Source organism: Aspergillus versicolor, assembly GCF_001890125.1.
Source record: "Aspergillus versicolor CBS 583.65 unplaced genomic scaffold ASPVEscaffold_9, whole genome shotgun sequence".
Taxonomy (NCBI): Eukaryota; Fungi; Ascomycota; class Eurotiomycetes; order Eurotiales; family Aspergillaceae; genus Aspergillus; species Aspergillus versicolor.
The window spans coordinates 448,530-476,087 of NW_024467532.1; the positions used below are offsets into that span (position 1 = coordinate 448,530).

The 27,558-nt window shown below is 50.8% G+C and overlaps 9 protein-coding genes across 9 annotated transcripts; 6 read left to right on the forward strand and 3 right to left on the reverse strand.

The window, feature by feature from the left end:
* The first annotated feature begins 54 nt into the window (after window positions 1-54).
* On the forward strand, window positions 55-1,592 carry ASPVEDRAFT_198722 (SOS response-associated peptidase). The gene is made up of 3 exons (XM_040809260.1): window positions 55-201; window positions 253-766; window positions 837-1,592. Exons 1-3 carry the CDS (start codon window positions 175-177, stop codon window positions 1,454-1,456), a joined length of 1,161 nt encoding a protein of 386 aa, XP_040671276.1. The 5' UTR covers window positions 55-174; the 3' UTR covers window positions 1,457-1,592.
* Window positions 1,462-2,503, reverse strand: ASPVEDRAFT_45039 (uncharacterized protein). Its single transcript, XM_040813191.1, has 5 exons — window positions 2,384-2,503; window positions 1,936-2,333; window positions 1,809-1,888; window positions 1,729-1,759; window positions 1,462-1,660 (listed from the first exon to the last, which is right to left on the reverse strand). The coding sequence occupies exons 1-5, from the start codon at window positions 2,477-2,479 to the stop codon at window positions 1,594-1,596; spliced, it is 672 nt and encodes a 223-aa protein (XP_040671277.1). The 5' UTR covers window positions 2,480-2,503; the 3' UTR covers window positions 1,462-1,593.
* Window positions 2,504-2,944: 441 nt separating this feature from the next.
* Window positions 2,945-5,207, forward strand: ASPVEDRAFT_138602 (RNA polymerase II mediator complex middle subunit MED1; the record flags this gene model as incomplete). The annotated part of the gene is made up of 2 exons (XM_040807509.1): window positions 2,945-4,588; window positions 4,644-5,207. The coding sequence occupies 2 exons, from the start codon at window positions 2,945-2,947 to the stop codon at window positions 5,205-5,207; spliced, it is 2,208 nt and encodes a 735-aa protein (XP_040671278.1).
* Window positions 5,208-8,785: 3,578 nt separating this feature from the next.
* Window positions 8,786-10,488, forward strand: glnA (glutamate--ammonia ligase). Its single transcript, XM_040813193.1, has 5 exons — window positions 8,786-8,980; window positions 9,046-9,081; window positions 9,144-9,236; window positions 9,413-10,339; window positions 10,398-10,488. Exons 1-5 carry the CDS (start codon window positions 8,978-8,980, stop codon window positions 10,413-10,415), a joined length of 1,077 nt encoding a protein of 358 aa, XP_040671279.1. The 5' UTR covers window positions 8,786-8,977; the 3' UTR covers window positions 10,416-10,488.
* A 1,496-nt stretch (window positions 10,489-11,984) lies between these two features.
* Window positions 11,985-14,348, reverse strand: ASPVEDRAFT_198734 (putative MFS transporter). Its single transcript, XM_040809261.1, has 5 exons — window positions 14,020-14,348; window positions 13,780-13,948; window positions 13,411-13,722; window positions 12,758-13,358; window positions 11,985-12,703 (listed from the first exon to the last, which is right to left on the reverse strand). Exons 2-5 carry the CDS (start codon window positions 13,938-13,940, stop codon window positions 12,095-12,097), a joined length of 1,683 nt encoding a protein of 560 aa, XP_040671280.1. The 5' UTR covers window positions 13,941-13,948; window positions 14,020-14,348; the 3' UTR covers window positions 11,985-12,094.
* A 376-nt stretch (window positions 14,349-14,724) lies between these two features.
* Window positions 14,725-15,504, reverse strand: ASPVEDRAFT_55400 (alpha/beta hydrolase; the record flags this gene model as incomplete). Its single annotated transcript, XM_040815069.1, has 1 exon — window positions 14,725-15,504. One exon carries the CDS (start codon window positions 15,502-15,504, stop codon window positions 14,725-14,727), a length of 780 nt encoding a protein of 259 aa, XP_040671281.1.
* A 4,532-nt stretch (window positions 15,505-20,036) lies between these two features.
* Window positions 20,037-21,823, forward strand: ASPVEDRAFT_137845 (sugar porter family MFS transporter; the record flags this gene model as incomplete). Its single annotated transcript, XM_040807439.1, has 4 exons — window positions 20,037-20,256; window positions 20,308-20,496; window positions 20,545-21,484; window positions 21,538-21,823. 4 exons carry the CDS (start codon window positions 20,037-20,039, stop codon window positions 21,821-21,823), a joined length of 1,635 nt encoding a protein of 544 aa, XP_040671282.1.
* Window positions 21,824-22,524: 701 nt separating this feature from the next.
* ASPVEDRAFT_858877 (uncharacterized protein) lies at window positions 22,525-22,937 on the forward strand. Its single transcript, XM_040817758.1, has one exon. The coding sequence runs from the start codon at window positions 22,626-22,628 to the stop codon at window positions 22,878-22,880; it is 255 nt and encodes an 84-aa protein (XP_040671283.1). The 5' UTR covers window positions 22,525-22,625; the 3' UTR covers window positions 22,881-22,937.
* Window positions 22,938-23,494: 557 nt separating this feature from the next.
* Window positions 23,495-26,472, forward strand: ASPVEDRAFT_137888 (uncharacterized protein; the record flags this gene model as incomplete). The annotated part of the gene is made up of 2 exons (XM_040807445.1): window positions 23,495-24,624; window positions 24,693-26,472. Coding segments are annotated over 2 exons (2,910 nt in total), but the record flags the coding sequence as incomplete, so codon positions are not given.
* Between the last annotated feature and the right edge of the window lie 1,086 nt (window positions 26,473-27,558).

Sequence of the window (27,558 nt, forward strand, 5' to 3'; positions counted from 1 at the left end):
CGATTGGCGATGACGTCCAAGGCACCAGGAGCTCCGATCTACTACTGCCTACCTCTCTCAACATCGCCATCCGCTTCGTTCAATCATCTTTTATTTTTGAATACTGATTTTTACTCTGATTTAATTTGCCAACGAATTATAATTTGCATTTATCAAACGTCGAGACTGTAAACCATGTGTGGTCGCTACGCCCTTGGCGTTGTATGTCCCCCCCCGAGTACTCCACAAGACCATCCATCTAACAAGACACAGCGCATGAACTTCGTCCGCCGTCGGCTTCAAGAGCAAGGAATGCCAGTCGACGAAGCGCCGGAGGACGATGAGATAAGGGAGACGTATAACTTTGCCCCCGGGAACATCGGCGCCATCTACCGTGCCGACACCCCCAACTACAGTGCTGAAGCTCAGCCTGACAAAGAGGCAGAGCTAACAGACACGACTGAGCTTGCATCACAGGAGAAGGATTCACGTATACAATATAAGCTCCAAGGCATGAAATGGGGCCTTGTTCCGTTCTGGACAAAGCGGCAGCCGGACTACGGCTCGCTCATGCGAACCATCAACTGCCGGGATGATTCACTGATTGAAGACCGCGGAATGTGGACGTCTATGAAGCGAAAAAAGCGGTGTGTTGTTGTATGTCAGGGATACTACGAGTGGCTAAAAAGGGGGCCTGGAGGGAAGGAAAAGATCCCGCATTATACACGGCGCAAGGACGAGGACTTGATGTATCTTGCTGGGCTTTGGGACTGTGTCACATATGAGGGTAAGCACAATAGTGGGACTTTTTTATATACGCATTTTTTTCTTTTTTTGCTGGACTAATCGAGAGGAAGGCTCTGGGGATAATCTCTATACTTTTACGGTCATCACGACCTCTGCCCGTCAGTCACTGAGCTGGCTTCATGATCGGATGCCGGTGATTCTGGAGCCAAATAGCGAAGCCTGGAATGCCTGGCTGGATCCTAAGCGGACGACCTGGTCTAAAGAACTACAGGGGGCCTTGAAGCCTTATGAGGGCGATTTGGAGTGTTATCAGGTCCCGAAAGAGGTCGGCAAAGTCGGGAATAACTCACCAGACTTTATAGTCCCTATTGACAGCAAGGAAAACAAGAACAACATTGTCAATTTCTTTGCGAATGCGAAGAAGAAGCATGAGCCGATAAAGGGAAAAAGTGAGGAGCCGCCAGTAAAGAAGGAGGATACGGCGAAACCTGTGTCAGGAGTTAAGAGGGAACATTCAGACGGAGCTCATATTGAGGCGGGCGAAGACATCAAGAAACAGAAAACACAGAATTCACCTGCGTCATCACCAACGAAGCCTTCAGAAGCGGAGTCCCCTGCGAAACATAAGCAAATGCGCAGTGCGACGCATAATAAGAAACCACCGAAGAAGCCGGAGCCAAAGAAGGCCAGTGCTGGAAGCCAGCGTATAACCAATTTCTTTTCCAAATAGGAAATCCGTGTTTCACGATGCGATGATTTAATTTAGCCTGGGGATAGGAGTTTGGATGATTCTGATGCCAACTGTCCAGCAGGGCGGAGTATTATACATTTCACAATATTGTACAAGTACGGTTTCAACGACATGTATTACAGTGATTCCTCCTCGCGTAGTCTCTGCACCAGCTTTTCCCTCAGAAATGGGCTTAAACCGAAGCTACATAATTGTTAGCTTCCCTAAAGTAGCAAGCAGTATGGAATAGGCACGGCTGCGGGGCAACTTACATTCCATCCCGTGTGACAATTCGATAAGTTCCTGGTCTCGTCAGCGTCGAGAGCAGTTTTACCCTAGACAGATGCCATACCACTCGCTTGATAATTCCCAGTACCACTCACAAACCCCCCGTCACCGTCAACTTCCAAGCTTCCAAAAATGTCCTCAGGCCTGTCCACATTAGCACCCTGCTAAAACCATCTCCGAGGGGCAATTACCATGGAATTCGCCCATACTCAGGCGGTCGTCGCTGATCCGACAGATGTATCCACCCTCCTCTCCCAGCAGATCCAGCACCACCTTGTCCACTAGCCCCGCTGGTCATGTCAGCATCGCCGCGGCGCTTCCGAGGACGGGAGCCGGGCATGAGAACACCACCCGATGCGATATTAGCGCCCGATGTAGATGCCATCACTTGGGCCTGCGAAATTGCGTCGGGGTCTTCGTGTCCATATTTAGTCAGGACCTCTTGCAGAATCTCGAGGAACCTCGGATTTTCACGAAAAGAGTCTGTGGTGGGGGGAAGCTTTGAGGTGATTCCAATGGATAGATCAGGACTAGGCGGTTCGGATGGCAGGAGTGATAGAATGTGAGTCCCATTGTTTGGGAATACATACTGGGAAACTGTATCAGCAAGAGTGGACGTTGGGGTTCTGAGCGACTCACGATGTGAGGATGTCCATCTAATGTCGATAGAGATCGCACCTGAGTCCACCTGGGGATCTGGCGAGAAAGGGGCCTGAGAGGTCTGATCGCCCACATCTTCTTTTTTCAACGGGTTTGTTCAATTGAATAGCGACTAGAAAGTATCCTGATGTCTGAAGCTCAACTATTTTTGATGACGTAGAGACAAACAAGACAAACTCATGTGACCTCACTGCTTGACGGGGTCTTCAGATGGAGCTAGCGATTGGCGGTTCATTATTCTACCTTAGTCCTCACCATTATTATGGGAACGAGCAAGATGGACTCTCTGATACAGTAGGAGACACGGTGCTCATGACTCTGGATACTCTCTGTTTTACCTTAGCGCTTGGACGACACATCGGTTCTTAACTGAGGAAATTGAGTGGTGTTTACTGGTCCCCGTTTCCGCGGTGTTTGAGATGAGCTTGCCCAGCTGCTCCGGACAGAGGTATTCGCTGTTTGCCTGACTTGGGTATCAACTTTGCTTGGTGAAAGCTTTCAATACAGGGCATTTATATTATTGCGCGTGAAATCGCAACCATGGCAACCCCATCTTCTAAACCGAACCCAGGAGCAACCCCTACGCACCTTACCTCGTCGCCTCGCCCGTCCGGTGGTCCAATGAACCGAACGATATCACTGAAATCACCGTCAACGAGAACCCCGTCGGCTTCGGGACATGGCCAACTGAACCAACCCACCTCAACCCAGCAGTACGCTACTCCCATCGGGGTAACCGCAGACAATGATAATGCTATCTCATTCAGCTCACCCTCCGCTCTGCTTCTCGGCGCCTATCCCGGAATCAGCCCATCTCCTGCCGTTCACGATGCACTAGTTGGACCGGGGATGAACGATAGCGATATCCAGGCGTTGGGAATGTCGGGCTTGAAGCTTGGTAATGCCCGAGATAACGATGAGGAGCGCAGGAGGCATATCAGCGAAGTGGTTCAGCTGTTACGATCGCGTGTAGCAGGCAGGGGGGTGTGTAGAGAGGGAATCGAGCGATTAAGTGACCTCGAGCGGTTCGAGTCTATTTGGCAAGACGATAATCTGAACATTGCGGGCAACTTCGTTGATCTGGAAATTGATTTCCACCGCGGACAGAATGTGGTCAAGGACGTTAGCTTGAAATATGCCACTCCGGAGGCTACTGAAGGAGAACGTCGTGAGGAGGCTACTGCTGTTTTGAAGCGCGACTTGATACAGACACCTCAAGATGGTCAGCGGGGTACTTGGAAGAGTCTGGATAACTTTCATAAGAACCTGCAATGGCTTGCCCGGCATGACAAACTTAGCGAGGAGGTGAACTGCTTTCAGGCCATCGAAGGTCTCTACGAGAGTATGAAACGCTTATGGAGCGAGGAAGGCACCCAGCGCAAGTACTCCGGCGACAACGAACATCTCTGCAGCGGAAATGTGGGAAGGCCAAGCCTTCATAGAGGGGGCAGAATTGGTCTTTGGTTAGATTACTGGGTGCCCCGATCCCGAGTCCTTGACGCGAAGCAGCAAAAGTCCTCCGACGCAATGGCCATAGATAACCCGTCTGAATATCCCGCTAATGAGGCACCGGATTATACCAATGGAGACTGGAGAATCACGGTCGAGTGCGAGGAGGGGTATCCATCTCTTCGCGTATCCAAGGACTGGATTGGGCCCGATGCTTTTACTGTGGTTCATAACGATGCCGAAGCGTCATCGTCAACCAACCCGCCGGAGTCAGATGTCACGGTAGTCAACTGGACTGACCCGCCAGCGACTTTAACCGGCAACCAGGGGTCTTCTGAGAATATGGACCTCGACTCTGGCATGTTGGGCTCGTCTTCTCCGAACCGTCGGTTTGTTGCTAGGCTGGAGCCACCTCTTGATATACCGTTCATGGTAGCGGACCAGGTCTACCGACACCTAAATATAGAGATGCCGCAGGATTACAAAATGCTAACGTACGATGGGTTATTGGCTCCGGGCTGGTCCCCATTGTCAGCTGCGGGAGCGCTCGGCCCAGAAGACCCTACCCAAATCGACCGGAAGAGAAGTAGGATATCCGTACCGTCGCTTGATGAGGAGGGTAAGCCTTGCACGAACTGGCACAGTTACACGTTCCAACCATTCGAATCTGCGGGTGGAAGGACACTCAGAGACATCCCGTTCTCGCACCCACGGCAACTCGCAGATATCCTTCCGGTAAGCCTAAGTCTCGGCGCTGGTAGCCTACTTATCACTGACTTGCGATCTTTAGACTCTTCGACAATATGCCCTCCTAGCAAATATAGTCCGCGGTACATTCCCTCCGGCGTCAAAATCAGACGACCAAAAGAATTCAGATGAAGAGGAATATAAGACGGAACGCAACGGGGATGTAACTCTATTGAGCAATGAAAATTCCAACATGAAGAAGCTCAATACGTTGCTGGGCTTGAGCCAAGCAGACGAAGTTGACGCGGACGATCTCAAAGTGGACGTGACATTGCGGACCATTGGGCAAGCCCCGATGATTATGCTACTATTTACTGTGGATCGTCCTTCATCCGCGGAGTCAAAATCTGAAGACGTTGCTCTCACCAAGGCTTCAATCAGTTTCGAAATTGGAATAAATGGACGCATCTCTGTGGTGGAGGTGACAGGATTGCTGGGCGATGAGAACAACATTCTTGACGACGCTAATGCAGACGGACAGACAACCGCGGAGTCGACCAACGAACTGCGAAGCAAGCTGGCGTATGTGCTTGAGATCTCCCAAGACATTGGCGTCTTGGTGGAATGGGTCCTCCGATGGGTACGTCAGCAGAAGAGCCGCGGGTGAGGGTTTTCTGGGGTATCGCGCTTAAAATTGGGATTGGTTCGACGCACACCTGCAGAGCTGCGCCGGAGTGGAGAGACCTAACCCGACCAGCCTGTCGGTGAACACCGGGTCAGAAACGATCCTCCCGGTATCTCAGCCAGAAGGACAGACCACACTAACACTGTTGCTTGTGATACGCTTAGGTCGCACGTGGGGTTTTGATTGTCGTCCTTGGAGCTTGGAGAGCACGTCCCAGCCCCGGGCCAGGGTCCCGGTTGATCCGCATAGCCGTCTGTTCCTGCATGGAGTTAAGTCTGACAACGCCCCATCCTATATGATGGGAGGTATGAGGACGGTCATGGACATCAAAGAGCTTGGGCGGGATGCTCGTTGCCGGTATTTACTCTTAGAAGCACAACATTGCGGCGATGAAAAACAGACGGAATGAGCAACTGCGGCAATAATCGTGGAATCCAGGATACTTCGAAATCATGGTAGTTACATTGAGCAACGAAATTTAGATTTCGCAATGAAATGTATTGAAACCAAAAATTGTAGCTGGTGACCAGCCGATATGCCTCGGATGAGGTATTTGACGAGGACGAGGTATTTCGTAGATTGGCGCGAAATAGCCCTCGTACATTGATACAGCAAGGGATGCCGTTCTATTGCATTGTGCTAACATTACTTAATTAAACAATCTGAAGAATTCGAGCTGGTAAACAACGCATCAAAAATTCCAGCCCTGCTGGACTCCAGGAGAGCCCAACAACGCATGATCAGCTGCGCGAATTACTGTTCCTGAGGCGCAGCCTGACTGCCCTCGGTGTTTCTAGACTCGTCTCGGTCGGTCTGTGCAGCGCCTGCTTGTGTGCAGAGCATGATTTGTTTTGCTCCTTCTCTGCGGTATTTTTCCTCCCGCTGCCAGCGAGTGACTCCCGAAGTTCCTGACAGGTTTAGCAGTTGTTCTTGCTGGCAACCGGAGTGAGTTGCAATCTATTTTTACGTGAGACCTTGCCCCTGCCTGACTCTCAGGCCCACGGGTTTCCCCAGGGATTACCTAAATGCGGCCTAGCGAGCTATTTTATTTTTGGTAGCAGGCTTTGAAAATTTGCAACTTCCATAATTACACCACCAACTTCTGTCGCCCTGCTGATTGTTGGAATTTTTAGCTGCACCGACCGACCGATAGCCTTAATCAGTAACCGATCAGCCGGTCTTGACGCCAACACTTACACTTGCAATTTGTTAGTGACTTCAAGATAGCATAATCGCTTTTGCAGGCTCTCTCGAACCCTCCCTATGTTTCTTGTGGCGAGGCCTCTCACTTGCGCTTTTACCTTATTACTCTGTAATATTCATTGCGTTTCTTTGAATGCAGCCCAGCTGGGTGCGTAATTCGGTCCGGTTGCAGTCAGCGCGGTGTGTCATGGCCAGCGGCATCGGGCCAATCAGAATGCAATGATAAGGGATCGGGAGATCTGCCTATGGGAGCCGATTCATTATCTGAATGCAATTTCTCATTATCGCGCTCGACCATAGAGAGTCGGAGGTTTGTAATTGCTTCTTCTCGTCGTCTTGTGATTGACCCTGATCATCTGGAGATTTTCGTCTGTTCTATACCGGTTTCCTCAACGGCGAAGTCTCGGTTTCCAACGTCAATGATGAATTCACCGCAACTTGTTGGGACCCCATCGGTGCCCGCAGGGTGGCTATGACCTTATCCGGATTAGCGTAGTGGCGTCTTGGCGCGGTTTCATGCCAAGCGGGTTGGGTATCTGCTTAAACAGCGCCTGATATCAAGACTTCAAGATGCGACAAGGATACCACAGGGTGAAGCACGAGCTACGCCGGACTGCAAACCGGATCCGCATGCTCGGCTGGTATGGGGAAGAGGAAAACACGGGGAAGCGGAAGCGCCTCAGCCAGTTGAATTCGAGCTGATTCCTGATTCTCCCGACTTTGTTCTTTGTCGCTATTTGCTGCGAGGATCCCTGGATCGAGGCTTTTCAGATCGACCCGATGACTCGTTGTATTCTGCTGCCAGTTGCCACTATGATAATATGATTCTCAGAAGCCCAAACTCTCGTTCTCCCGGGCGTGGTCCGGTCTCGGGGCACTCCCAGCAGCGGTGACTCTCGCGTTTGGATTTCCAGAACGTGAGCGGATTCGCCACGACCCACTCTGTTTCGAGCTGCTCTCGATGATTCGGGGAACTCTCCGGCAACGTCCATGGCAGATATCATCCTTAGTCACCGCAAGTGGCTGGGCCGTGGTTTCTGCTTTACGCGAGGCCCGTGTAACTTTCACTTGGTTTCGCGTCAAATGGATCCGATATCTTTTTCATGTTGGGTCCAGTGTCAGTATGACTGCGGGATATAATTTCTGTTTTAGTTGAATGACTTCAATCTACTCGACAAGTGTTATTCAATCGGCAAGCGCGCTACCTAGTGCCAGTCCTCTCCTACGCGACTTATCGGTTTCATGGCGGGGTGGAGGGGCTGCCTGATAAGTTGATATTGCTAACTTATCGCGCAGCCAAGACTGACTGGGCACCTGTCCACTGTCATTGTATTGGAGTTTCTCCAACGATAAGCCACAGGAGCAGAATTGCAGTCGACATGTCATGTCGTTCAACGTTCTATTGGGAGTCTGGAGCTTGGACACTGTTGGACACTGCCTGCCACTGGAAGGAAGTGATATCCCTACCATATACTCCCGCTAGTATACTCTAGGGCTCCCGACCTGCAGCTGATATGCAGGCTGGGAGCGACTGGTTTGAATAATACAATTTACCAACAGCTTCGGCCTCATTATCTCTGTCCTCTCAGCGGCTCAACGAACCGGATAACATCCTTTGCGCAATGGTCAGCAGACGGCTGTGACTCCGGGGTATTGATTGAGAACCTCTCGGGTGTCTGAATTTGATCACCGTCGCGTGGGGAGGGATCCGGGGAAGGCCAGTTCGAATGAAATCGTGGTGATTAATATTTCTCGGTCATATCTCGAGTCTGGCCAGGCCGGCTTTGTGATTTGTATCCTGCGAGCCGATGGTTGGGTTGGTTTGTGCCTGATATGCGCGTTTTATTTTACTTTATTTTTTGTAGATGACGGGATGGACTTGAGTTTGTTAGGAATGCTATCTTTTCATATACCATGTTCTTCATTAACCGACATTCTACGGTCAGTCGAAGGGCTTACTAGAATCAGACGCAGTGAAGCTATTTTGACAATGAATCACTGTCTTTGTCTCTGCGAAATGGACCAAACATGGCGTCGCCCCTGGACCGCCCTGCAGCCTTGCCGGGGGGAAGGCTCCATACAATGCTGCGCCTTTTTCTTGAAACACATGCAATGCAGCAAAAGAAACGGGAGCAAGAATTCCAGAAGCCTGAGAGTTTGAAATGCGCCGGTGGCTGCCAAAAACAGGGAGCAGCAGCACCGCCCCACGAAGCCGAGACCGTAATTTTCAATACAGCATTACCGGCAAGAGGCAAAAAAATAGAAGGTGCAAAGTGAAATGAATTATTTAAATAACCCTCCCCACCCACAGAACCATTGTGACTCGCATCTCATTCTCCGGTTTTTCTTCTCTATCCCCTCCAATCTCTCATCCTCTCTCTCTCATCTATTAAATCAACTCTCCGTCCGCCCATTCTCTCTTGCTCTTGCCCACCAGCAGTTTTACGTGTTGTGCGCATCTGTCTATCTTTGACTGTGCATTCATCGAGACTTCTTGAAGTCCTTATTCCAAGAAATCTATTTCCTCACCTCCACACACATCTTTCATTATGGTGAGTCATGGACTGCCCCGACACAAACACCCTGGGATTTGATGCTAACTGCTGCTCTCCTCTAGGCTGAATCAAGTACCAACGTCTCCAATACGGAGAATGTGCGTGCCACTTCTTCCGACTCCTCGTCGGATCTTGAACATATACTAACTTTACACTGCAGCTTATGAAGTACATGAGCCTCGACCAGAAGGGCGCCGTCATGGCTGAGTACATCTGGATTGACTCCAACGGCGGCACTCGCAGCAAAACCAAGGTATGCCTTAACCAACAACTCTTCTGTTGCAAGCAGTTTGGTGTGCGATGGATTCAGGCAATTTCGTGTGCCGATAAGCCCTGTGCACGGTCCTGATATCGCACGCTAATCCTGCATCTGCACCTACCCGCACCACGTGATCACCCTTGTCAAGCAAGAAGCTAACGAACGCTTAGACTCTTTCCAAGGTCCCCACTGGCGTCGACGAGCTCCCAGAATGGAACTTCGACGGCTCATCAACGGCTCAAGCCCCTGGTGACAACTCAGATGTCTACCTTCGCCCTTGTGCTCTCTACCCCGATCCCTTCCGCCGTGGCGACAACGTCCTTGTTCTCTGTGAGACCTGGGACTCCGATGGCACGCCCAACAAGTTCAACTACCGTCACGACTGCAACCGCCTGATGGAGACGCATGCCAAGGAAGAATTCTGGTTCGGTCTGGAACAAGAATACACTCTCCTTGGCCCCGATGGCTGGCCCTACGGATGGCCGAAGGGCGGTTTCCCCGGTGCTCAGGGCCCTTACTACTGTGGTGTCGGTACCGGCAAGGTCTACTGCCGTGACATCGTCGAGGCCCACTACCGTGCCTGTCTCTACGCTGGTGTCAAGATCTCCGGTATCAACGCCGAGGTCATGCCTTCCCAATGGGAGTACCAGGTCGGCCCTTGCGCTGGTATTGAGATGGGCGACCACCTTTGGTTGTCCCGCTTCCTCCTTCACCGTGTCGCCGAGGAATTCGGCGTCAAGATTTCCTTTGAGCCCAAGCCCATCAAGGGTGAATGGAACGGAGCTGGACTCCACACCAACGTCTCCACCAACGCTACTCGTGCTGATGGTGGCATGAAGGCCATCGAATCTTACATGAAGAAGCTCGAGGCCCGCCACGTTGAGCACATTGCCGTCTACGGTGAGGGCAATGAGGAGCGTCTAACTGGCCGTCACGAGACCGGCAACATCGACAAGTTCTCATTTGGCGTTGCCGACCGCGGTGGTTCAATTCGTATTCCCCGCCAGGTCGCCAAGGATGGCAAGGGTTACTTCGAGGACCGCCGTCCCGCTTCCAACGCTGATCCTTACCAGATCACCGGTATCATTGCGGAAACTGTAAGTTTTACTACACTGCCGCCTGGAGCGTTGAATCACTTTACTAACGAATTTGCAGCTCTGCGGTGGTCTTTAATCGAAAATAATTCATAATTAGCGCTAGTATACCCACCCTCCGGCGTTGACTGGGTGTAGTAGAAACAGAAGAGCAGCTGGGCAGTTTGTGGAGCAATTATAGATTTCTCACTCTGTCTTTCTTTTCCCTTATTCATACGATGGTGTTTTAGTTTACCGATGCCACAGCTCGCCTTTTGCTTTCCTTATCCCTGCTGGTTTTGCATGCAAATTCTTTCACTTGTTAATGGGGTTATGTGTTACGGATAGCATAGAATAGTCCACAAATCGAAAATAGGACGGATATCAACATATTTGCATATCACCTCGACCCAACATCATCTGTAATCATCGATCCCAAGTTCCCAACTTTGCAATACATCAGGTTTCCATTGTTTTCGTCCCTAGGCTTGGCACACATCAGCGATCCTCGCCACCTGACTTCAAAGGCCTCACGCCCTTCTTAATCCGGCAAGTTCCCTCCGCCCCCGCTTTGTCAAACCCCATTGAGCCATAGCGTCCGCAGCCACCCAGGCTGGATACCACCTCTAGTCTCGGCAAAGTCGACGCTTGCTTGGCGGCCGGCGCAGGGCACTGCCAAGCAGCGAATGCAGAATGCAGTGCCAACTTGAATGACGTACCGGAAAAATCGTTGACTCTTGCCTAGGCTGTATCTAAACTTGCACCTTGGCAGAGACACTAGGTACTAGTGAGTACCACATAATAATATCAATGCAATGATACAATTACAGTCACCCGGCTACTTTGTCGGCAGTCCCCGCTGTCTCTCTTGTTTACCATGTGGGGTAGACTGCACTAGTAGTAGGCGTGATGCACTGTGATGTAATAGCATGACCCGGTGTCACAGAGTCGGAAACATCGCGGGCTGTGGCACTCACTTGCCAGTAAGGAGCCGTTCTACTGATGCGTTGGTACCCGGGCCTCGGCTTTGCGAGCCTACTACTTACGCAGTATGGAGGGAGTAGTGCGTATTGGGGCCCGGCAGTATTACAGTTATGAGAAAATTGTACAGAGGTAACGGAATATACGATGGCTTCGGTATTTGGGGCTTGGATGCTCAATAGCCGGCGTCAGCGTTATCCTTTAGGCATCCATATATATACTATGCAGTGGAAAGAGGTAGTTGTCGGTGCTTTATCCGGGGTTGTCTTGGTCGCCAGGCAGTGACATCGGCTTGATTCATATTTATATAAACACGGCGAATAACCATCGGACTGCCTAGCTGGCTCGCCGGTAAGTGTAGATATCTTTGTGAGTTTGGTGTTCTTATTTCCTCTTCATGTAAGTTAGGGCAAGAAGGGTTGACTTGATGGCATGGATTTTATGCACCTGATTTTCTGCCTCATCGATTACCTGATGATATTTTATAAACTCTAAAGTTCAACCGGGCAGTCTTATCCTGCTTGCTTTGCGGTGGGGGTAGCCTTGGTTTGAGCCCTAACAAGATTCACAACGGCTCCAAAGAGTATTAATATTCATGTCCACAGGGAAGTTCAAGTTGGAGCAAATATATATATCTACTTGAATAGTAGATTCTTAGTTAATGGTCGTAGAATGTTAAAAAAAGAAAGCCATTAGAATTACTTTTTCCTCGCTATATATAGCTCTAAGTATGTTATATATATATATAAATATATGCAACCTCAGTCGTCCAAGAAGGACAAGGGAAAGCGTAACTACCTATCCCTGCCGGGCAGTCCTTTTCCCACCCCTAAACATCTTAAACAACCCACTCCCCAACCCATCCAATCCACGCTGCTGCACCTCCCTCCTCGCCGCGCCATCAACAATCTTCCCCCCCTCCCCATCCCCACCCCCCGTCTTATCCCCGCCATCAAAAACCCTAACAGCAACATGCATACACAGCGCACTAAGAATACTCATCCCCAAAATCCCCACCATCACCAGATTACTCTTCCGGAACTTCAGCCGTCCTTGTGCATTCGCATCTTCGCTCCACCCCTCATACAGCGCATACGTGGTCATGATCGAGCCGAGATTTCCCCACCCCGAGACAACAGCCGATGCAGCAGCAACACCGACCTCGCCGTGCCGCGGCTGGAAGATCTCTGTTGTCCAGGTCATAGTTATGGGCACTGTAGGGCCGAGTCCGAACCCGACGATTAGGAGGCCGCCGTAGCGGGGCCAGGAGTTACTGTCTGTGCCGGCGTAGGTTGTTAGGAGGAGGCCAAGCATTTGGAGGCATGCGGCGAGCGAGAAGAAGATTGCGCGGTGGTGGTGGAAGCGGTCGGAGAGTGGGGTTACGAGGAGGATAGCTGCTAGGTCCATCTGTTCGATGGTGAATCAGTAAATGAGAGTATGGTAGGTTGAGAGGAGACGTACAAGCCATATGGGAGCGGTGAGAAGACTCAGGTCGATGCCTGACAAACTGGGGTTAATGCTCCGGATGATAACGGTAGCGTAGTTCTGCACGCCGATGCCGACGCCGACGACACCGAAGTACATGAGCAGGAGCGGCCAGAGGCGCCAGTCGAGCATGACAGCGAGGAGATTGCGGAGGGTCCAGCGCGGGCGTTTATAGACTCTGGTTAGATCGCGGTAGTGCAGTTCGGCGTCCTCGCCTGTGAGGACAGGCGGGCTCTGCGGGAACCAGCGGAGCCATTTACTGCGCTGCTTGGCGGCTTCTTCCTGACCTGGTGCGACGGGGCGATCGGGTAGCCACCAGAGGAGGACGATGCCGACGGCGATGGTGATGACGCCGTAGACGAGGAACATCCATTGGAACCCGACGAGGCCGTGGTCGCCGTCCATTTTTTGGAAACCGGCCGAGACCAGACCGACGACGGCGGCGGAGAGTTGCGCTGCGGTGTAGTATTGGCCGATGCGTTTGCCAGTGCGCGAGGGTGGGTAGAAGAGGGTTAGGTAGTAGGCCATTCCGGGCCACATGCCTGCGATGACGATTCCGAGGAGGAGGCGGAGGAGACTAGTCGGTTAGTCAGAACATTGAATGAGGGCTGGGAGTTGAATATACGTACTATAAACTCCAGGCGGCCTTCATGGCGGCCATGCAGCTCCCGATTATTCCTACCCCGATAACGATGCGACTCATCCAGACGTGCGGGCTGAGCTTTGTCATGACCAGGTTCGATGGCAAGTCGAACACAACATAGCAGACATAGAACAGGGCGAGACCCGTGGAGACTTGATGTGGTGTAAGATTGAGCACGGAGCCAAGGTCATGCCCGGATTCTGCGTTCATCGTTTGCGCAAGGCCGACATTGGAGCGGATGGCCGAGCAGAGGAAGTAGAGGACCCAAAAGGCGGGGATGATGCGAAAGTCAATTTTTCTGTATTCAAGGGCATTAGAGTAGTTCACGGGGGTATGGATAGAGGCGACTGCGTACCGGTAGATGCGCTCGATCTGTTCGACATCGATGTCGCCAGATTCGAGGTCGCCATTGTCTGGACTGCTTGCATCATGGCTGGAGCTGTCGCGGGGTTGTTCTTGGATGTCTTCTTGGCTGAGACTCTTTCCAGGCTCGTTGGACGGTGCGAGCACGCTCATGATGTTTGCTTGTTGACCGAAAATGTTAGAAAAAAAATTGGGATATAGCATAAAAAAGAGAGAAAAGAGAAAAGTATACCGAGGAAGACGGATCGGGTAGAGGGGGGTATGCGCGGAAAACCGGTCCGGTTGGAGGAGCGGCGCAACTGCGTCGCAATGGACGACCAAAGGGAAGCCGCAAGAGCTCTATTACAGCTCGAGTGCGCTCTTGATCTTCTGGCCCAGAATATCTGGTTAGAGGAAGGAGACTGAGAGTTCGTAAAAGATTCGGTGGTGGAGTGCGGAGACCACAGCCGCACGTGATGAGAAGAGCAAGAAAGACAAGAAAAAGCAAAACCACTCACAGTATCTTGTAATCAAGATGACGGCATTACAGCTTGACGCGATTTATGACCTGTCTGGCGTCTGAGAAGAGAGAGAGAAAGAGAAGGGAAGCGATGGAGAGAAGACTTCAAGCTCCAGAATACGAAAACGTTGAGAACTGCGATCACTTTTCTTATCTGATCCGATCGGCGGGAACAGCTCCGGATGAGTCATCCGATGTCGGACACGAGAAGTATACAGCGCTTACCGAGGGAGCGAACAGGAAGGATTTTCCGAGGGAAATGAAGTTGCGTTATACTAAGCTGATAGAGGAAAGATGTCCTTCCAGGAGTCAATGCCTAGTCTTGATATGTGGCGCAATCCCGTTAGCCCAGTGCATGAATTGCGTATAGTATTTGACCGTTCGTTGACTCAACATAGCACAGCAAAAGAGATTTATAAACAGAAAAGAGGGACAGAATTATGACTTGCTCAAAATACCAAGCACAATATCCGCCAGCTCTCGCGGCATCGTAACTTGCGGACAATGCCCAGTTTCCAGCTCAAAGGCATCCACCACCCTTCTCTCCCCCCGCATCTTCTCAACCATAGCCTGCTGATACCTCAACGGCACCGTCATATCATTCCTGGTGCAGACATACGATACCGGAATCTCCCTCCAAGCACAACGCTCCAAACCCTGGTACATCGCCGTCCCATTCCACCTCTCAAACCGCGCAACATAAGCATCCAGCTCAGCCTCCTGCAGCCCCGGTCCAATAAGCAGACTTTTCGGATCACGATCCAACACCGTGCCGTCGTCCGCAAAGTCAAACGCGAGTGGGATTAATGCCTCGTCGCCCATATTCGTCACCATGTCCACCATCGACTCGCCCTCGTTGAGGGCGAACGCAGTGATGTAGATCAGCCGCGTTATGCCCCCTGCTTGTTTGCGCTGTTGTCGTGCTTCAAAACTTAACCCCGCGAGCGCGTTGGTGCCAACTTGTCCTCCGTACGAGTGCATGAGGACAACGACCTTGTGGCCTGCCTCGATGAGCTCCTCGACATAGGTGCGGATTAGCGCCGTGTCGCTGTAGAGGTCGGCATTGGGGGGACGGGCGCCGTTCATAGAGAGCAGGCGCGGGATGTGAACTTCATAGCCTTGGGATCTGAGGAGGGAAGTGAACTTGTCATAGAGAGGGGGTGTATGCCACCCGCCGTGGATGAGGACAATTGTAGGACGGCTGGTGGTGCTAGACATGGTTAGGGGAGATGGTGGAAATGGATGGTTTGGACAGATGTTCCCTAGGGCTTGCGATATATAAATGCCTGAAAAGCGTAGGACTAAGTGCGCACTTCTAGTGCTTACGCTCCAAGCCAGATATTTATGTAACCCGAGTCCCTGACGACTTTATTGGAGGGTTCTGTATTTGCATCACTGCCACTAGACGCAGACCTTGGCAGCTGAACCATCACTTCAGCTCCACCTGTAAGCCAGCCTGCTATGCGCGGACTACAAAATTTCCATGTCGCAAGGACGGGTGTTTCTCAACTTATCTGTATCGATCTTGCGTTGTTCCCTCTGGAAGACTTAGATTTCTCGCTCCGGATTGTCGTGTGGTATAATACTTTCCACTGCGATCCGACAGCGATTATGGGCGAAAAGGAGGCTGCTCAACACCCAATTGGGATATTAAAAGGCCGAGAAGCTGTGAAGGTGCGCTGACAAAACAGGGCGACTGATATCTTGGATAGCAAGACGTTTATTGTATGTGACAATGTTGGCTAGGACAGTGTACTGGCGCTTGTCAGAACGGGAGAGCACAGTCCATGGTTTATTGTTTTTGCTATGATGTTTGTAGCAAGAAGCCCGTACGCAAACACTAGGGCTCAGGGCAAGTCCTGTAGTCTCATTCCACGGATATGTTGAGAACCCATGGAACGGTGCGAATAACCTTCATAGTGGCTGAAAGGAAGATCGTGACGGCCGCGATTGGGTGAAGACCGCACGTTTAAGGCTGAAGCCGTGCTGCTTCTGTAGGAGACAACATCGGTAGGTAAAGAACAGAGAAGGCCAACGATACAATGTGATTACAACATGCATGAACGCCAATAGAGGACATGGCTTGCCCTGCATAGATCCAACCATGACTCAGGCCGCTGTGCGATTGGGACAAGGCTCTGTCATTACGTACAGATTGTGAACTGTATCTTAAGCAGATATAGTTATTAGTCTTTCTAATTAGCAAAAAGTTCAAAGGTTGTTGCAAGACCAGATCCCAACGGAAGAATCAACCGTCACTAAGAGACCGTAAACAGTTCTAGACAAATCTAGGCATGACGTGGCTAACGGCCCATGCTAATCTGATACTAGAATTAGCAACATACTTGATCATCGGGTCGGTAATGAGGCGGCCGGGTTGTGATCCGCTCCCCCTTGCTGACCTACATATCACCAGCCAAACCAAACTGAATGCAGGATGGAAGCCAGCCTGGGAAACAAGGGGGACCAGCGCGAGTGCGACACTGAGTACGAAACCCGTCACTATGTCAAATGACCAGTTATTGACTGCATATTGTGCCAGGTCAAATGCTTGTTGTCTAGTAAATAGGCTGCTTGGTAATAGGCTGGACAGATCACCGCTACCAATGCCATGAGGTTTGTCTGTACATATTCACCCACTCCTGAGTAGAAGGACGCTTTTGCAGAAATTGATGACTTAGGGATATGCCCCGGCATGTCCGTTTCTATGGTATCTGAAGCGAGCCATTTAGTCAAAAGCCACTTAAGACTGTCTCTTCATTATCGAGGGCGCTGGTTATACTGAATGCTGCCCGAGAGATATCCAGGGTGTCGTGGGCCGCCACGAATGGCAATTGGAAACCCCTGATACCGAGAATTGGTCTTCCAATGCAGAGTTTTCCTGTGATATACGGAGAGTCTTACTCTAATTCGACTGCAGGGGCAGCAAAGTATGGAAGGTTCTGGATCATAGAGTTGAGTCTGTGACTCGAAGTATCCCAACGGTTTTGGCGCGAGCGATTCGAGAGAACATTTCGCTTCTGATATCTGTGATTATGCCAGACAAGCTGGCTGATATCTGTGAACATATTAACCTGTTGATTGGTCTTTTGATTGGATTGCATAGGATTTGTGTTTGACACGTTATGCGGGATGAATCCAAAACAGCTTCGGGCTAAAACTGTAGAGTTTCGGACAAATGATGATAATAGAATGTTATTAACATAATAGATAATGAGGGGTCGGTATTGGGTTTTGAGTTGACGTGTACCGTGGTACCTCCAGCGTAAGCTTTACAGCCACCCTGATGCTGAAGGCAAAATGCGTGGACCTTGGTGAACAATGAGCAATCTCAAGAGGACGGCGCAAGACAACATCCGTTTCGACAGGGCCATTCATATGGATACGTATACAGAGGGCTGGTCAAGATTTCACGTGAAGTGTATTGGATGCCTTTTGGCATTCTTTGATAAGGCAGACCACGCGAGAATCTCGATTGCACGCAACAGGCCACGTTCGGGACGGGGAGCCAGGACCCGGAGACTCGGGGTGGAGTCGGATGATCTTCGTGGTGGTTACTCTGTAGGTTGGCCTGCACGGGGGCAAGGCGTAACATGGAAGGCGTGGTTGACGCCTGACGGACGGCCCCCAAGTTCCGGAGTTACGAAGGAGAGTGCCATCTGGGCGCCCTTCCATCCCTTACGTTGCGCTGGCTCGTGGCGCTGGATCTTCTCGATTGAGAATGCCGGTCAGCTGGAGAACAGTGATCAAAATGATTAGTTAGGAGATGAAGATGGTAAGGGAATTCATGGCTGAAGACGGAGGCGAGTCAGTCTCATGAGGAGCGACACGGGACATCTCCTGAGTCTCAAGATAGAGGCACGCGATGTCGTAGAGAGAGTCTGACAGGGATGACAGTTGGACGCAGCCGGGATGTCCAAAAGCAGTAAGCCGGAGCACAGGCAGCTCAGTTGGCTCGGGCGCAGCCGAAGACAGCGTGGAGGGGGAGGACAGTTCCTCTCAGGAGTCAGGACCGAGGGAGAGACGGGATGACGGTGGTCAGATTGCAGGTCTTGGATGCCGATGGGCACAGGCCGGGCAAATCGGGCTGTAATTCGACGGCGTGGTGCAACTAACTTGGCGGGCGAAAGTCTGAACGAAGTCTGGACGGAGAGTCCTGCCAGGTGAGGGCGGGTGGTGTTGGTGGGCACCAGCCACTCACAGGCACTCAGGCACGTCCACGGGCACCCACTCTCCCCAGAGAATGCCGATCGGAATGTGGATGGCCTCATCTGTTGCATCTGCCATGAATGATTGTGCAGTGGTCTGTTGACAGTATTTCTTCTTCAACATCCTTATATTCGCTTCTGATACTCACCCCTGGTTGCCAATATCAAGGATCATTAGAAATCCCTTGGCTCTGGCCGCGCATTTGCTGGAACCGGGCTTGGAGAAGTCTTGGGTAAGGCTTGGGTCGCTTGTTTTGCGGTTGCACCCCTGCTAGCACCGCCCGGGCTCTCGGCATGATCCTTCAGAATAAGCAGGATCCACGACACTTCGCGCTGGACACAGAGTACCCGACTCATACACCGTACATATGAGTTTCATAACTTGCTGTAGTAGGATGATACGGATACTGCTACAGCGAGGTTGAATCCGGGGTGCTCAATTCAGGTTTTCGGACTTCTCCCGACCGAGAAGGCCTGGAGTTGCTCCTGCGGGGTTTCGCACTGGTTGAAAACGTCGGGTCAATTAAGCGAGCACCAGGCCATCTCCGAGAGCCTGAGACTCGCTGACTGGGTCTGAAAACTGGGCCGTACGTAAGTAACTGCTACTACGGTCGGAATCTGGAGTCTCCAAACCCCGGATTCTGGCTGTGATTCTCTGGTGACAATCTCGCATCTCATGACCGCGTTTTGGGACTCGGTTTCGGGCTCCAGCGCTCAATGCAAGGTGTCTTCGTCAATTATTTCCATGCTGCTTCCATTCCTTCCGCCACGCGGTCACAAACCTGAACATGCGGCCATCAATGCGTGTCTGCACCGCGCCCAATATGCTCCCTTGCATGATATCTTGAAACAGAAAGTAGAAGTCAGCGCCAGCGTCAGAACCGGTCGTATTTTAGAATTATCCATCGTTCACTATGTAGATGCACGCAACACCAGCATCCAACCTCCCGACGGGTTGTCCACAACAGGCTAGTCCATGACGGCATTGCGCTCAATCCTGAGGGCCTTCGCCCAGGTACTGCCCATCCCAGGGACCTGGCCTATCACGACATGCGTCCTTCCCCGGGTGGGGCCGCACGGCCAATCACTGCAGAGGGACAGAAACCTGAAAGCTGGAGAGAACGCCAAATCCGGAGATGGGGGTGGGCCGTCAATGACGACCCGCCAATCAGCGAAGGAGGAGCTCGCACCCATTGATCGTTTTCGAAGGAGCCACCCAGACGGAGCCAGGCTGCTTGATGCAACGGTTTCGAGGCAATCGAATCGCATGTCAGGCGCGCCCAATCGGCAATGGGCTCAGTGCGCGATGTGGCTGCCCGCGCTCTAAGCCTCCCGTTGCTTTAAAAGCCTCGCGCCCCTCGTGCTACCGAGCTGTTGATCTTTTTCTCCTTGTTTTCATCCTGCCTTTTCTCTCTTTCCATTCTCACTATCTTCCCCTCCTGGACCGAGAACGCTGCTGTTCTCTTCGACCGTCCTTACTGACTTGTCTGCTTCGCTTCTCATTGGTTCAGCCTGCACTGCTGGTAGGCAGGCCCCGTCAACATGCCGCGCAGATACTTGGGGTTGCAGGGCGATAAGCTCCAGATTGCTATTGGAATCATTGCTGGCATGGACTTTTTGCTCTTCGGTTACGATCAGGGTGTCACTGGTGGTCTCCTGACTCTGCAGTCCTTCATCAAATACTTCCCTACCATTGCTACCAACGGTGATTACTATGAGAGCCTGACCGCGGCTGAGCAAAGCACTCAGTCTACTCGCCAAGGTACTTCCAGCTTTTCCTGTTGAGGACCGGTAGTTGTATTAACACCAACAGGTATTGTCGTTGCTGCTTACAATTTGGGATGTTTCGCCGGTTCGATTCCGACTATATGGGTTGGGAACTATCTCGGGCGACGTAGGACTATCTTCCTCGGTTCTTTCATCATGGTCATCGGCGCTCTGCTGCAGTGTACCGCTTACGATCTCCCTCAATTCATCGTTGGACGTCTGGTTACTGGTTTCGGTGAGTAATCTGGCTACCTGTTGTATGTTCGCTAGCTAACAGTTGCAGGAAACGGCATGAACACTTCGACCGTCCCGACATGGCAGTCTGAATGTTGCAAGGCCAACAAACGTGGCCAGCTCGTCATGATTGAAGGTGCAATGATTACTTGCGGTATCACCATCAGTTACTGGATCGACTTTGGTCTTCTCTTCGCCGACCCCAACGAAGTCTCGTGGCGCTTCCCGCTCGCCTTCCAGATCTTCTTCGCCGGCATCATTCTCGCCTTCGTCATGTTCCTCCCCGAGTCCCCCCGCTGGCTCGTCCTCAAGGGTAGGGAAGACGAAGCCCGTGAAGTCCTCGGCGCCCTTATCGGCGACGGCCCGGACTCCCACTTCATCCAGACCGAGTTCACCGCCATCAAGGCCACCGTCCTCGAGATGGCATCGGGTTCTTTCAGGGACATGTTCACCTTTACTGAAGACCGCCACTTCCACCGCACCGTCCTCGCCTACGTCAACCAAATGTTCCAGCAGATATCCGGAATCAACCTCATCACCTACTACATCCCCGTCGTGCTCGAAAACCAGTTGAATCTGTCTCTCGAAAAGTCGCGTCTCATCGCCGCCTGCAACGGAACAGAGTACTTTATCGCCTCGTGGGTTGCCGTTTTCACCATTGAGCGTTTCGGCCGTCGAACCCTCATGCTTTTTGGTGCCGCAGGAATGTCCATTTCCATGGCCATTCTCGCTGGTACGGCAAGTGACGGAAGCGACGCTGCCAACATCGTCTGTATTGTCTTCCTCTTCGTCTTCAACACTTTCTTCGCTATCGGTTGGCTTGGTATGACCTGGCTGTACCCAGCTGAAATTGTCCCGCTGAAGATTCGTGCCCCGGCGAACGCCCTCGCGACATCCTCCAACTGGATTTTCAACTTCATGGTCGTCATGATCACGCCGGTTGCATTCGCCAACATCAAATACCAAACTTACATTATCTTCGCTGTCATGTACGTCCTTCCCCTTTATTACTTCGAAATTAAGAATACTAACCAGTTAATAGTAACGCCGCCATCTTCCCCGTCGTCTACTTTTTCTACCCCGAAACCGCCTACCGCAGTCTTGAAGAAATGGACCGCATCTTCCGCAAGACGAAGAGCGTCTTCACGCTCGTCAAGACCGCCGACCAGGAACCCCACATGTACGGCAAAGATGGCGAGCTCCTACACCAGCTCTCTGAAGTCGAGGACGAGGCTGTTCGCCGCGCTAGCATTCTGCAGCACGCCGCTAAGAAGGAGAGGCAGGATAGCGATGGCAACACCAGCACGGAGAAGGTGGAGCATGTCTAATTGAATTAAGCGTCTTCACTTTTTTCTTCGTTTTCACCAAATTCAACTTTGCAAATAAGTTATGGTTGAATTTATGGTTAGCAGTTTTGTTATGAGGGGAGGTTAATGAGGGCTTTTTTTTCTCTTTTTTTTTTTTTTTTTTTTTTTGTTTCTGTCTTTACTAAGTCTGGACGGGCTCGTCTTATGGACAGACAGCTCATTATGCATGTCCAGCGGTTGTGCTTCGGTTCTTATACCCAGGTTAGGTCGGCCTTTCTTCGACGACTCGTACTAGAAATTCTATGGATTCGGTACTTTACTTTGTTTGGCGAACGTAGTATTCAGACTTGTAGAGCTGTTAAACCACGGCAACACGGCAAGCTATCTATCCTACGGCCATCCAACAAGACGCACCTACTTCGTCAAAGCAGCCATAATGCAGACGCAGATCCCACAGCCTAAGTTGCAGAACCCAGAGACCAGAGTCCAGACCACTTCACAGACGCATATCATCGCGCGAGTCAGTGGCGGCGGCCGATGATATGCACTCACCGCAGACGATCGATGGATCTCCCATCCAGAAAGTTCTATTCCGTGCATATCACGTCAAATACGTACACGGTCTGGATCTGGATCTGCGGTCCCTCCCTCCAACCGGCCCGGCTGACTGGTTGGTCGATCGGTATCACGCCACGATGCAACGCAATGGTAGTCGTGATCCCGCCGTGACGTGCTCTGTGCTGTGCTCTGTGCACAATGCTCATGCAGGGACGCGTGCAATCAGTCCACGCCCCAGTCAGTGTAGTGCTGCTGCACGACATAAATGATCTGCAGGGTCTTGGATTCCGAGTTTTTGGTTCGGCTCGGTAGATCACGACCCAGATGTCTAGTCTCTGTGATGAGCTTGGTGATCTCAAGGGTTAATGGTATAATGGTAATGGTGCCAAAGGGATGGGCTGGTCTTCGTGTGCTTATGCAAGTATGCACAATTCCCCGGGAGATGATCATACGTATTTCTGTATCAGGGATAGGTGGAGATGGGGCATTTTTAGCAGTCAAAAGAATACATACAATATGAAGGGTGGTTGGTATTTTAATTGCATTCTGCGTGCGCCAGGCCCGGGCCTGAGTATAGGTCTCGTATTTTCCGGCATTCCCTAGTTTGGTTTGGAGTTGGATAGTTTCATTCCACTCGTGTTTACAAACTATCTACTGGCTATATTGAGCCTGGAGGCGGTATCTTTTGCTGATTTAGTTTGGGATTCTGGTAGTGCTGCTTGCATATAGACGCCTGGGGATATTATGTATTTGGCTAGATATTGGATTACTTTCCTTCAATTTGGACGTCTATTTGATGGACTAGCTCTAATCGCGGCTATTTGGTCTGAATATTTGGAGCGATAGGAGGTCCAACCTGGCATCCTGGTTATTTATACTTATGTATACTGTATACGAGGACAATACTCAGCGCTATGACCCTCAGGTGATCGTAGGTTGTCTCACGCGATGCACAGCCTCAACTTAGCCCCTCCAAGTTACCACCGTCAGCTGGGACTTCCTCCAACTCCATCGGTGGCTTAAACAAAGTCAAGGAATGTATTTTCCCGGTACAGTCGTAGATGATGAAATCACCTGGAGGTCGAGGTCCCCGCGATAATTGTTGACAGTCAAATCGCCAGGGATTCAGCCGCAATGGCCTCAAAAGCTCACTCGCATAATGACTACACAGTCGGATTGGTCTGCGCACTGCCCAAGGAGCAAACAGCGGCAATAGCGATGCTGGACCAGCGGCATGACGGCCTTCCTAATCCCGTCAACGACCACAATGCATACACTCTCGGGTCCATGAGCAATCACAACGTCGTCATCGCCTGTCTCCCTAAAGGCGAGATCGGGACGAGCTCGGCAGCGACAGTGGCAACAAGGATGATATCTACCTTCCCATCTATTCGCTTTGGCCTAATGGTTGGAATCGGGGGAGGGGTCCCTCCAAATGTTAGGCTGGGGGACGTCGTCGTTAGTACGCCAGCTGACGGTCTCCCTGGTGTTATACAATGGGACATGGGGAAAGCAGAACAAATGAAGAATTTCAGACAAACAGGGGTCCTTAACAATCTACCCAGCGCGCTGCTTACGGCTGTGACGAGACTCGAGTCCAAGCATGAGATGGAGGGATCTGCAATACCCCAGTATTTGGAAGATATGACCACCAAATACCCAAAGTTGGCGCTGAAATACACAAAGTCGGACAGCCTGGAGGACGTTTGCTTCGAGGCCGATTATAATCACGTCGCAACAGTTTTCGATCCACGGCCCAGCTTCAGTAATGTCGGTAGGAAGCGCGATTATAACGGACAAATAATCGCAGCAGATCAAAATAGTTGTCGAGGATGCGACCGGCGGAGAGCCTTGAAGAGGCCACCTCGTGAGATAACTGTTCATTATGGTTTGATTGCTTCAGGGAATCAGGTTATTAAGGACTCTGTGTTCCGCGATCAAATCAATGCCCGACTGGGCGGTGGTGTTCTTTGCTTCGAGATGGAAGCAGCAGGCTTGATGAATGGCTTCCCATGCGCAGTCATTAGGGGAATCTGCGACTATTGCGATTCGCACAAGAATAACGTTTGGCAGGAGCACGCAGCGGCGGTTGCAGCTGCCTTTGCGAAGGAGCTTCTCTCGGTTATCCCCCCGGCTCAAGTGGTGGACGCTCCAACTGCAGGAAAGGTGATGCAATCGGTGGCGGAGACGGTAAACAGCATTAAAGATGATGTTTCCGTTATCCAAAGTGATGTTCATACAATTAGATCTGCCGGTGATGGTGAGTAAAACCTGTGTCATTGGTTTCAGCCCTAATGCCATGTGTAGAGGAATACCGTAAGACCCTTCGCAGTTGGCTGAGCCCGATTGACTACGACAAAGTCCAAAGTGACGTCCATCGAAATTGCCAAGAGGGAACAGGGCAGTGGTTTTTGAATGATGCGAGATTCACAAATTGGCTGTCCGGCACCTCGTCTCAGACTCTATTCTGCCCTGGAATTCCTGGTGCAGGCAAGACGGTGATAGCGTCCCTAGTGGTGAACTATTTACGCTCGAGGTATTTGGACAATTCTACTTCTGAGACAGATAGAGTTGGCGTGGCAGTATTATACTGCAACTACCAACAACAGAACGACCAGGCATCCCACGACCTGCTTGCCTCGCTCCTATCACAGCTGTCGCTGGAACAGGATATAGTCCCTGCCGGCATTCGGACCCTCCATGATCAGTTCCGTAAACGAAGGACTCAGCCATCACCGCGTGATATATTCGAAGAATTGCGTTCCGCCGTAACCGGATATTCCACTGCATTCGTCGTCATCGACGCATTGGATGAGTGTAAAGATGATGCAACTCGCAAAGACCTTCTTAACAAGATGCTCCAGTTACAGGAGATAGCAGATGTACGCTTAATGTTGACATCAAGACCGAATATCCTACCGAACCGCGAAGACATGGTTCAGCTTCCGATACATGCAAGCGAGGAAGATGTTCGACGGTATCTCACAAGCCAGCTAGGCCATTTATCGGTGGTTGTTGAGCGGGACGCTGTATTGCAAAGCGAAATTGAACTACGGGTTGCAAAGGCGTCTGATGGAATGTTTTTACTGGCCCAGCTTTATATCGGCTCGCTGAAAGACAAGCATACGAAGAAGGCCATCACTATCGAATTGAACAAGATGGACACGGGCCATGCAGGTCTAGACCAGGCATATAAGGGCGCGTTTCAACGGATAGAAAGCAGCCTTTCCAAATCACTGCTTTCTTGGGTTGTCGTTGCTCAAAGGCTACTCACAGTGGACGAGATGCAGCATGCACTTGCAATTGAACCTGGGACATCGAATCTGGACCTTTCAAACATCTGTGACATCCAGGAAGTCGTGTCAGGATGCGCGGGCTTGGTGGTGCTTGACTCAGTCAGTCAGAGTATCCGGCTGGTACACCAAACTGCAAAAGATTATTTCAAGGCAAATATTTCAGATTATTTTCCAGACGCCCGAAGGAATATTGCCGTCAACTGTCTGACGTATTTGAGCTACGATGAGTTCAAGGCTGGTGCATGCACAAGCCACCAGTTGCTGGAGAGTAGACTGCGCCGTTTTCCTTTCCTCTCTTATGCCTCTAATTTTTGGATTCACCACTGGGGCCGCATGGAGAACAAGATGGTGGAACCTGTCCTGGAATTGCTTTCGGATCAAGGACTCGTGTCTGCAATTAGTCAGTGCGCCCTGGTTACAGATAACTGGGAGCTTGAATATAGCAAAGGATCTCCAAGCCAGATTAACGGTATGCATCTAGCGCCTTCTTTTGATCTTCACGAACTCGTGCCTCGACTATCGGAGAAGTCGCCTCTAGATTCAACGGATAATTCTAGATATACTCCACTGCATTATGCCACGCAAAATGGCAATAAACTGACAGTACAGCGTCTCTTGGACTGCGGCGCGAACGCCAATTTGGCCGCCATTTCTGGTGCCACACCATTACATATCGCATCCAGGCAAGGTTATTATGCGATTGTGGCTCTGCTGATAGAAAAGGGGGCTGATATCAACTGTCGGGACAATGGCGGGGGTACACCCTTGACCTGGGCCATTGATAAAGAATTAGACGCCATTGTCAAGCTCCTCTTGAAAAAAGGGGCCCAGGTGGAATTTTTATACTGTCCCTTCTTTCAGTATACAAACGCTTTCCCATCACAGCTCGTTATGCAGGTGTCCAAGGCGAATGAATCCGATATACTGCCGAGGTTCAGTGCGCTGTCTACTTTCATGTCATCTACAGGCAAGTCTGATACCGCTGATGAGGGCTCGAACCAGGAAATCTCGCCATCTCGATACGAGCGAAGAGTATTTCTTCCGCCGCAATTCCTGTCCCAAATGGACTTCCACGACCATCCTCTTCTGCCGGACGGCATGCAATCTCTTGTGTCTGATTACTACCGATACGGGTCACCGGCAAACTCTAATCTGTCAAAATACAAATGGAGCGTCGATGATATGTTCTTTACTCCCCTGCTGCGTGCAGTGTGGAGGGGATATCACAGTATTGTACAACTCCTCCTGAAGAAGGGCTGCTCCCCAAGCTTTGGGAATAGTCGAGGACTCACTCCTCTGGTGCTGGCAACACGACTGCAAGATAATACAAGCAGGATGATGATGTTATCATACTATGACCGACCCGGGCAGTTCCTCGCCGGAGTTGAGAAGGATGAGATATTATGGAATTAAATAATCCTCCATCAACATGATCTCCTATAATTGACCTCTCTAATTCTAATTTCTATAACAGAGCTAGCGTATAATAGAATAGACTATTATCTTTTTTTAGAGTAAGCTAGGAGAGTAATCTAGTCCAAACAACGAAGCTTTGTACTACTACTAGCCAACAAGTTTTAGGTAGTTCAAAGAAAGGCCGACGAGATATGTTATAAAAACAAAGACAAGAGTTCCATATAAAACACAGCCTATCTCTACAATGAACCGAACGAACAATGAAAACCAGTTAGCAATCAAGTATAAAAGCCCCCGACCTCAGTAAAAAAACCATTAACCTTCAGCCTCTTCTACCTTACCCTAGGTCTTTCAATCTCCACCAGAAACCACTTAAGCAATCTTAAGTCTACATCAAGATGTCCTCACGCAGCAACCGACGTTCCAGCTCAGGTGTCTGGACTGGACTTGCGGGAGTTATGGCAGCAATTCTTATGTGTGTCATTA

Coding starts and splice junctions, on each gene's coding strand:
- ASPVEDRAFT_198722 (XM_040809260.1), top strand. CDS start 175: ATGTGTGGTCGCTACGCCCTTGGCGTT. Junction 202..252: donor GTCGCTACGCCCTTGGCGTT/GTATGTCCCCCC, acceptor AACAAGACACAG/CGCATGAACTTCGTCCGCCG. Junction 767..836: donor GGACTGTGTCACATATGAGG/GTAAGCACAATA, acceptor ATCGAGAGGAAG/GCTCTGGGGATAATCTCTAT.
- ASPVEDRAFT_45039 (XM_040813191.1), bottom strand. CDS start 2,479: ATGTGGGCGATCAGACCTCTCAGGCCCCTTTCTCGCCAGATCCCCAGG. Junction 1,889..1,935: donor GAGTATGGGCGAATTCCATG/GTAATTGCCCCT, acceptor TAATGTGGACAG/GCCTGAGGACATTTTTGGAA. Junction 1,661..1,728: donor ATTGTCACACGGGATGGAAT/GTAAGTTGCCCC, acceptor ACAATTATGTAG/CTTCGGTTTAAGCCCATTTC.
- glnA (XM_040813193.1), top strand. Junction 9,082..9,143: donor ACGTCTCCAATACGGAGAAT/GTGCGTGCCACT, acceptor TTTACACTGCAG/CTTATGAAGTACATGAGCCT. Junction 9,237..9,412: donor GCACTCGCAGCAAAACCAAG/GTATGCCTTAAC, acceptor ACGAACGCTTAG/ACTCTTTCCAAGGTCCCCAC.
- ASPVEDRAFT_198734 (XM_040809261.1), bottom strand. CDS start 13,940: ATGAGCGTGCTCGCACCGTCCAACGAGCCTGGAAAGAGTCTCAGCCAA. Junction 13,359..13,410: donor AAGGCCGCCTGGAGTTTATA/GTACGTATATTC, acceptor CTAACCGACTAG/TCTCCTCCGCCTCCTCCTCG. Junction 12,704..12,757: donor TCACCGCTCCCATATGGCTT/GTACGTCTCCTC, acceptor ACCATCGAACAG/ATGGACCTAGCAGCTATCCT.
- ASPVEDRAFT_858877 (XM_040817758.1), top strand. CDS start 22,626: ATGATCTGCAGGGTCTTGGATTCCGAGTTTTTGGTTCGGCTCGGTAGA.